Source organism: Parasteatoda tepidariorum, chromosome 2, assembly GCF_043381705.1.
Source record: "Parasteatoda tepidariorum isolate YZ-2023 chromosome 2, CAS_Ptep_4.0, whole genome shotgun sequence".
Lineage (NCBI taxonomy): Eukaryota > Metazoa > Arthropoda > Arachnida > Araneae > Theridiidae > Parasteatoda > Parasteatoda tepidariorum.
In genome coordinates this window covers 65,357,416-65,367,156 of record NC_092205.1, presented here as the reverse complement: position 1 = coordinate 65,367,156, position 9,741 = coordinate 65,357,416, and the positions used below count along the sequence as shown (strand labels likewise).

The 9,741-nt window shown below is 35.9% G+C and overlaps 1 protein-coding gene across 1 annotated transcript; it reads left to right on the top strand.

Moving 5' to 3' along the window:
• The first annotated feature begins 4,106 nt into the window (after positions 1-4,106).
• Positions 4,107-9,161, top strand: LOC122269298 (uncharacterized). Its single transcript, XM_043041631.2, has 3 exons — positions 4,107-6,774; positions 6,967-7,834; positions 7,904-9,161. Exons 1-3 carry the CDS (start codon positions 4,107-4,109, stop codon positions 9,159-9,161), a joined length of 4,794 nt encoding a protein of 1,597 aa, XP_042897565.2.
• The last annotated feature ends 580 nt before the right edge of the window (positions 9,162-9,741 follow it).

Below are 9,741 nucleotides of genomic sequence, written 5' to 3'. Positions count from 1 at the left end.
CTACGGAGATGCGTTCAGACGAATAGACGTGCAACTGTTGAGCAACTGACCGTCCAGATGAACCAAGGGGCTACCAAGAGTGTATCCTCAACAACTGTTCAGCGAACGCTGCTGCGCATGGGCCTCCGCAGCAGACGCCTGGTTAATGCACCCATGCTGACTGCTGTTCATCGGTGACGAAGGCTGGAATTTGCACGCCAGTACCGCAACTAGACGTCCACAGAGTGGCAACAGGTGGCTTTTTCCGATGAATCACATTTTATGCTCCATGGGACAGATGGACGTTGGCGTATAAGGCGTAAAACGTCTGAAAGCAAACACCCTGCAACAATTGCCGGAAGGCTGCAGGCTGGAAGAGGGAGCGTTATGGTTTGGGGAATGTTTTCTGGCATTCGCTGGGTTTCACTCATCATTGTGGAAGGCACGATGGATCAGTACAAGTACGTATCTGTCCATGCGGACCATGTCCACCCCTACATGCAAATGAGTTTTCCTCAGAATGATGGCATCTACCACCAGGACAATGCGAGGTGTCATACAGCTCGCAGTGCATGTGCGTGGTTCGAAAAGCACCAGGATGAATTTACCGTACTCCCCTGCCCGGCAAACTCACCGGATTTAAACCCAATCGAGAATCTGTGGGACCACCTCGATCGGGTTGTTCGTGCCATGGATCCTCAACCGCGTAATTTAGCGCAGCTGGCCACGGCACTGGAGTTGGCATGGCTCAACATCCCAGTGAACACTTTCAGAAACCTAATTGACTTTCTTCCTGCACGTCTCGTTGCGGTCTGCTCTGCCAAAGGTGGTCATTCTGGCTTTTGACAGGTGGTCACATTAATGTGACCGGACTGTGTAAATTAATTAAAAAATAAATAAATAAGTAAGTACGTAAAATGAAAAACGAAAGATAATTTGCTATTACATATAATTAGTTTTAGATTTATCACTATAGTTTTCAAATAATGCTTATTTATTTGACAATATCCTTTTGAGCAATATAAAATCATTTTTCTTTAAACTTCAGAAGAAATTTAGAGTGCAGATTGAATTATTCATAGTCCGATTCTAGTACTCATATAGTGAATAGCGGTTCAATAGTACATCTGAAAAGATATAGCTAACATAATTTTTATGATGAATGTATACGTCAGCGATGACGAATTGAGTGAGTAAGAGAGCTATATATTACACAGCAGTACATCTGTTAATATTTGGGCTATGTCAATCTCTTTTATGTTTGCTCTGAGACTCAGAGCCTTCTTCTTGATTTATTAAGGAATTTCTCGTTGTCGGAGAGAGAGGGAGACTATATATAAATTGAAAAATATTAAAATTTGTTCTCATTGTTATTGAGCTCAAATCCAAATATTCTTTGTATATTGTACGTATTATTGAGGATATTATAAAATAAATATTCAGAAGAATGTAAATATTAGAAATTCCTTATGTGGTAAATCTAATATTTTTTTTAATAAGTTTTTGAGTCTGATTGAAAACTGATTGTAACATCTGATTGAACTGAAATCAAGATATAACTTAAAAATTTGATGTTCATCAAAACCAATTCCATGCATAATAAACTTGATCAGCAGTTGAATGAACTCGAATTTAATCAGGTTGTTTATTTCACTTCTCTTTTCACAATTGTAAGAAACTGTAATATTAATTGTGCCAAAAACGTTGGTTTTTTTATTTGAAAAGTACAGTTCATTGGAACTTTTTAAATAAAAAAAAACTTTCTTTTAAGTTTTTTCCTTCATTATGTTATACTCAATGTTTGTTTAGTCATCATTGATAGTATATTCAGACGATATGCATTAACTTGAATTTGAGGGGTCAAAAGAAAAACTTCGACTCATCGAAAGTTTGACTTACCGACAGTTTACAGTATTCTTTTCCAGACATTTTTCGTTGAATTAAGTGCCTTTGAGTCTATGTAAATAACAAATCATTCTTTCTTTGTTAATGAAAATGTAGAATCTTCAGCGTTTTCTGTGTGCACTTCTTTGCGAATCTTAGTTGAAATTCAACTGATGCCCAATCTTCTGATAGACTTGTAACTGATTCAGATACAACTGGAAAACTCGAGCGAATTCATTTATGTTCACCAGTATTCATTTATCAGAAAATAAAGCAAAATAACTTATCTCTGGAAAATTTAGTGCATATTTATATTTTTATTAAAAGTTTCTGATAGGCTTTGTCAGTGTGAGATAGACGCAAGAGATAAAAAGGCTCCCCCCCCACTATTTCAACTTGACATGTTAGGTAGCCGGAAAAGGGAAGAGCCAACTAATAAGCATGCACCAACGTAAAAAAGAAAGTTAAAACAAGATTTATCTTATTTTGCGTAATTCTGTGATCTCTGATATTCTTTTTTTTAAGATCTAATTGTAAAGTAAATTCTAATGTTAGACGATAGTATAATTGGTTGTTCGAAACGTTATGTGAAGATCTGTAAGATAATATAAGACTGGTAGGGATCAATTTCCATTCTTACAAGCATGATGGTAATCATTTGTAGATCGATATTTATCACGTAAAAATAACGTTTGGGCGAATAAGAGCGCACGGCTGTTGAGGTAGAATAAGCAGTACCAGTCTCGTCCGATGAAGTTTGACTCATATTGCAGCGTTCTACTCGATTCAAAGAAAAAAAAAGTGGCTTTGGACCAACAAGAATATTAATGATTTCAAAAAAGATCTTTAAAAAAAGATTGAGAAATACCATTTTTGATAAATATGAATATGCGTGAAACGTGATCTTTCAAATTTTGCTAAAATCAGCAGTATCATCCACAAGTTTCAATATCATCTAGTTACGATCATGTTAACTTTTTTACAAAAGAGGGTTTGGCAAAGAGCCTCTTAACATAGAGTGTTAGATGGTGTAAGCTTACTTTGATCTACAAGAACAAACCATGACAGATAGTTGATGACATTTAATAAGCCAGACTTACCATGAATAAAATAAAACAACGTAAGTAAATCACAAATAATCAAAATCTTTGTGCTTAATTCACGCTGTTTTGATTTCTTCATGCATTGCATAAAGAATATCCCATTTTCATTTGGATGGCTTACCATCACTGCAATATGGAAAAAGTGAAGGGCTACTTATTATTTGTATTAATAAAGAAATAAGAGAAAACGTCTTAGGGAAATAGGAGAAAAGTGAATCTGTAGTATTTATTGTTTTCCTGAACCGTGAGCTGAATACCAATGTCACAAGAACTTGAGTTGCAATTTATTAAGTTGTAGTTTATTGATGCGGGTGCTTATCTCCTTCCCACACCATGCTTCACATCTTCATAATATGCTTTTTAATCCACATTAAAGATCCTCAGAAATAATTTTATGAATCAGTTGATAAGTAAGTATAACAGTTACGTACATTATAAATACATTACGTAGATACTAGATTGTTAACAGTAGCATAGATAAGTACTGTTTAATAGGTTAAATTACTTTTACACAATAAGATGTAATGTGCGTAACATCAAATAAGATTAAAGATTTTATTTTTATTTATATTTTGTTATACTTGACGAAAAATTTTTACTATGCCTGTTCCAGACGCAAGTGCGTGAACGCAGATGCAGTGATTACCAGACGCAAATGCGTGAACGCAGATGCAGTGATTATTTATTATATTATTTATTATATTATTTCTTACATTATTCTTTTGTTGGCAACATGTATATATTCTTTGTGTACACTTGTGATAGTAAAAGAGTTTGTTCTATGAGATACTTGTTTTAGTGTTGATTGTAATTAGATTACATTTACGTTTATAATCCAACACATTTTGGTGCCGAAACAACTCGGTTTAAAATTAAATACGAATCAGATGAATAATTTACGCAGTCCACTCTTTTAAAAACTAGCGAAACGTCAAACATCAGTATTACTCAATGATGGAGAAACAAAACGATAAAGAACTTGGCTATAGTCTGGCACTTTTGAAAAGAAAGAGAAGAACAGTGCGAGGTAATGTTACTCGATTTATTACGCAATTAAATTCCGATCTTTCTGCAACCTCTGACACTTTAAATGAAAATGTCGAATATATTAGTCATCGGCTTTCCGATTGATTGTTAGAAATGAAGAAATTGGATAATGACATACATAGTTTATTAGCAGATAGTGATTATGACAATGATATTATTCAATGTGAAGAATACGTGGATAATGCCGAGCTCGCTTTCTTTAAAGCAAAAAAATTTGGTAGTAGAACTAATTTTGAATTTAATACGTTCCAATCGCCAGAAGTAACCGTTTCTCAAATACCTGTTACACAAGTACCCGTTATGCAATTACCCGTTTCTCAATCTCACACAGTGAAACTTCCTACTATTAAACTCGATACTTTTCGAGGTGATATTGAACAATGGCAGTGTTTCTGGGAACAATTTAAATCTTCTATTGACGATAATAATAGTCTATCATTAATTGATAAACATGTGTTTTTGCGAGGATATTTAGAAGATGAACCAAGACGGTTAGTCGACGGAATCAGTGTTAGTGCCAGCACATATGAAACTACAAAAGCTCTTCTTCAAAACCGATATGGCGACAAAAACAGAATAATTCAAGCCCATTTAGACTTTTTGGAAAATATTTCGCCAATACGTAATCCCACTCCTATTGCATTGAATGAAGTATTTATAGAATGCAACAGAAGACTAAACGCTTTAACGGCTTTAGGAGAGGATATCAACGCTTACGGGCGAGTTTTAGCTCCAAAAATTTTACGTGCCTTTCCGGATGATATTTGTCGCCGATGGATCATTTACGCAAAAAGAGAGAAAATATCTGAAGGTGATATGAATAAACTAGTGCAATATTTATCTGAAGAAGTAGAAGGTGCTCTCACAACACTAAAAATTCGAGGTGAGCAAAACTTTGATTACACATTTAAAACATCTACAGCAGCCTTGCATGTGAATTCTAAAAAGATTAACCAGACTAAAAAACCATCTCCATTTTGCCCCTTCTGTGAAATTAACGGTCACTGGCCGCAAGATTGTACGAATATAACTGATATTGATACTCGAATCCAAAAATTAAAAACCTCTGGTAGATGCTTCCTGTGTACTAATCGTGGCCATAGTATAAAAAATTGCCTTCGCAAAGATAAAGCGTTCTGCATAAGATGCAAAAAGAAGCACCATGTCTCTATTTGTAGAAACAACAGTTCAAATCAACCTAGCCACTCTATTTCTACAAATAACATAGATACTCGTACACCTAATTTTACTCACTTACAGACTGCTCGAGTATATATAACTGGCCCAACTGGCATTACTAAGCTTACAAGATGCATTTTAGATTGTGGAAGTCAAACCAGTTTCATTCATTCACATCTTGTAGACTACCTAAAATTAGATGTTATTAGCTCTGATTCACTTGAAATTCATGCATTCGAATCATCATCAAATCAGGCTCAATCGAGACGAAAAGTAAGATTTAAACTATCAAGTATTTGGAATCAGTCAGAAATTTATCTACATGCATTTGAAAGTCCTAATAGATATGCAGTTCATCCATCAGTTCCATTAGAGATTGCTTCTATGGCTCACAAGAAAAAATTTAAGCTTGCTGACCCGAATGACACTCTGCAAGACATGCCTATTGAAGTTTTGATTGGCGCAGATTTTTACTGGACGGTGGTGAATTCTGAGATTCCTTTCAGACTTTCGGAAACAATTGTGCTCATTCCATCAATCTTTGGCTGGATTTTGTCTGGATCCAGATCTCATACATCTGTCGCTTCTTTATCGTCAGTTCATAATATCAGCATCACATCACCATATATTTTGGATGATCAAGTTAGGAAATTCTGGGACTTAGATACTTTAGGTATTAAAGCCATGCAAGACAAAGAAATGTCCATTCGCAATTCTGAAATATTGGAAGACTTTCGAAGCTCTTATGAAGTCCTAGAAAATCGTCGTGTTGTTAGATTACCTTGGAAGAAAGACGTTACTCTTTCTTCAAATAACTATCACGTAGCATCAAAACGCTTCAATACATTGTGCAAGAAGCTCCAAACAGATCCTAGCTTAAAGGAAATGTATGTTACACTCATGGAAGATTACATAGACAAAAGGCAAGTTGAAATAGCACCGGAAAATCATGATAAGGAAGAAAAAAGCTATTACATACCCCATCATGTAGTCATTAAAGAGAAGAACGCAGAAATTAAGGGACGAATAGTGTTCGACGCCTCTTCTCACACACCAGGCCATCCATCATTAAACGATGCTCTAGAACAAGGTCCCAACTTACTTCCAGAAATTTTAGCCACTTTATTACGATTTCGTCTTCACAAACAAGCAATTATTAGCGATGGAAGTCAGGCTTTCTTACAATTAACTTTGTGGGAAAAAGACAGATGTGCTACTAAGTTTCTATGGTTCAAAACTAGGAAAAATGATGATGGGCATTTGCAGCTAGAGAATGAAATTGTGATCTATCAATTTACACGTTTACCCTTTGGATTAACCAGCAGCCCATTCCTTCTTTCAGCTACACTTGACGAATTATGCTGCATGTACTCCAACATTTATCCCACAGCAGCTAAACATCTAAAAGGCAATATTTTCATGGATGATTTCGTTGTGGGAGTTGATTCAGAAATCGAAGCGAAGACCCTATTTCACGAAATGCAAGAACTCACGAGTCTTATAAGCCTTCCCTTAGCGAAATGGAGTACCAACTCACAAGTTTTGAAAAACGAATGGAAGAAAGAAAAAATAAAGTTTAAAAGTAAGACTCAAGTCTTAGGTGTTCATTGGGATACAGAAGAAGATTCGTTTCATCAAAATATCAAGGAGCATGACCACGATTTATTTAAGGAACCGGTCACTAAACGCTTACTTCTGAAAACAATCTCAAAGATTTTTGATCCCTTGTGAATTTTCTCACCATCTACTGTAGTAGGAAAAATTCTCTTTCAAGATAAATGGCTATGCGGTATTGAATGGGACGAACTCTTACCCCCATCTATCGCATCAAGGTGGTCAAAATGGATTACAGACTTACCACATTTAAACAACATTCGAATCCCCAGATGGATTGGAATATCTTCTGCTGATGTTACCATTCATGTATTCTGCGATGCTTCGGAACGTGCTTACGGAATAGTGCTATATGTACGATTCGCAGAAGATACTAAATTTCATGTTCGAATGGTTTGCAGTCGTAATAGACTTTCTCCTCTGAAAAGAATAACACTTCCCCGCTTAGAGCTGTTAGCCGCATTATTGGGTGCTCGATTACTCCATTATTTTTGTACAGAAACTAAACTGGATAGAAACACAGCGACACTTTGGAGTGACTCAACAGTTGCTTTAAATTGGATACAAGGTGATCCAAATCGTTGGAAAGCCTTTGTCTGTAACCGAACGAGCGAAATTCTCAATTACACAAATCCAACACAATGGCGGCATTGCCCTAGCAATGAAAATCCTGCCGACCACTTGTCTCGTGGTGTTGCACCAACAGAGCGTAAATCATTGGATCTTTGGTGGCTAGGACCAACCTGGCTAACACAATCATCAAAGTTTTGGCCTTCAAAACAACTGAGTTACGCTAATCCAGATATTCATGCTGAACTACGTAAACCAGCTTCTCAATCTTTATTGATAACTTCTTACCAACCTCTTATTGATATATCGCGCTTCAGCTCATATATGAAACTTCTTAGAGTTACAGCATGGATATTTCGTTTCTTGTATAACTGTCGATCCAAACAACCCATTTCTATTGACCTCACATGTGATGAGCTTAACACAGCAAAAAACTATTGGATTCTTACAGTGCAAAAGCAATGCTTTTCGGCAGAGCTTCACGCTTAACAAAATAATTCCCCTTTGCCAAAATCTTCAAAAATTAGCCGTTTCAACCCATTTTTTCAAGAAAATCTCATACGATTTGGAGGCAGATTACAGTTCGCATCGCTCAAAAATGAGCAAAAACACCCTTTGCTTCTTGATGGATCTCATCCTTTTGTACATCTTTTCATATACTACACACACGTGAAGCTTCATCACTTAGGTGTTCAAATAGTACTTTCAGAAATTCGTTCTAACTTCTGGATAATACGAGGACGTGAAGCCATTAAACGAGTGCTCTGTAAATGTCTACCTTGTAAACTCTCACAGGCATCTAGAAGTCAACAAATCGAAGCTCTTTTACCAAGGGACAGAATTACACCTTGCCTTCCATTTACTACTATTGGCATAGACTTCGCTGGCCCACTTTATGTTCGTAACTTGAAACCTTTAAATACAGCCTATATCGCACTTTTCACTTGCTCAACTACTCGTGCTGTACATATTGAACTAGTCTCTGATCTCACTACTGACAAATTTCTCATGGCCTTAAAAAGATTTGTAGGCAGAAGAGGAATCCCTCATACAATATACACTGACAACGCCACTACCTTCCATGCCGCTAATAAAGAGCTATCCATTTTATGGGACAACTTAACATCGTCAAAAGTTCAGCAATATTATGCCCAGACGGGAATTAAGTGGAAATTTATTGTTGCACAAGCGGCTTGGTGGGGAGGATGGTGGGAACGTTTGATCGGACTAACAAAAAGATGTTTGCAAAAATCTCTTGGTCGAACCTTGTTAGATGAAGAAGGTCTTTCTACAGCATTAGTTGGTGTTGAAGCCGCATTAAATTGTCGACCGTTAGTTTATGAACAAGGAAATGATGATCCTGAAGAAACATTAACACCATCCCATTTTCTTACCGGTAAAAGACTTACAACCATACCTTCACAGCCTGAAGCATCTAGTAGAAATCTGACAAAATTGTACAAGCAACAACAGGATTTATTAGACGCATTTTGGAAGAAATGGTCTAAGGACTATCTATTGCAATTAAGATCTTTCCACCAAGTTCGTAACGTTCAAAAATCATCTCATGTTCGTGTTGGAGACGTAGTATTACTCCACGAAGATGTAAGACCACGACATACGTGGAAAAGAGCATTGTTAACCGGACTAATTAAAGAACGCGATGGAAAAGTCCGCACTTGTACTTTACGATCTGATGGCAAGGAAATATCCCGACCTGTTCAACTGATCATTCCTCTTGAGGTTGATCAGAGTGGGGAGGATGTTCCAGACGCAAGTGCGTGAACGCAGATGCAGTGATTATTTATTATATTATTTATTATATTATTTCTTACATTATTCTTTTGTTGGCAGCATGTATATATTCTTTGTGTACACTTGTGATAGTAAAAAATTTGTTCTTTGAGATACTTGTTTTAGTGTTGATTGTAATTAGATTACATTTACGTTTATAACCAACACAATGCCAATATCCCTCCAATCAATCTATTTTCAATGACACAAACCATTACAATTGTTATAAGAACTTATAAGAAGTTGTGGTTTAAAGTTGTGATTCATTAAGTTGTAATTTATTGTTTATTATTTTTCCCAACACCACACACATCTTCTTCATAATGCGTCTTTTTCTTCACTATATTGACCTTCAGAAATAACTTTATACATAAGTTTGTTAAGTGGGTATAAATACATAAGTTTTTACACAATTGGAAATAAATGCGCACACCGTCATTGATGTAGTTCTATTGGTTGTTTTTATTGCTTAGTTTTATTTATTTATAATTTAAGAAAAAAATAACTCCCAGCAACCTATTTCAAATTTTTTTAAAAGGAAAATATAAACTTTTTTTAAACTGCATTTTTA

What these genes read in the sequence shown, in the direction of transcription:
- LOC122269298 (XM_043041631.2), top strand. Translation starts at nt 4,107, where the DNA reads ATGAAGAAATTGGATAATGACATACATAGTTTATTAGCAGATAGTGAT. An exon ending in AGAAAAAATAAAGTTTAAAA is followed by an intron (nt 6,775 to 6,966) that starts GTAAGACTCAAG and finishes TTCTCTTTCAAG; the next exon opens with ATAAATGGCTATGCGGTATT. An exon ending in TGGATTCTTACAGTGCAAAA is followed by an intron (nt 7,835 to 7,903) that starts GCAATGCTTTTC and finishes TTCAAAAATTAG; the next exon opens with CCGTTTCAACCCATTTTTTC.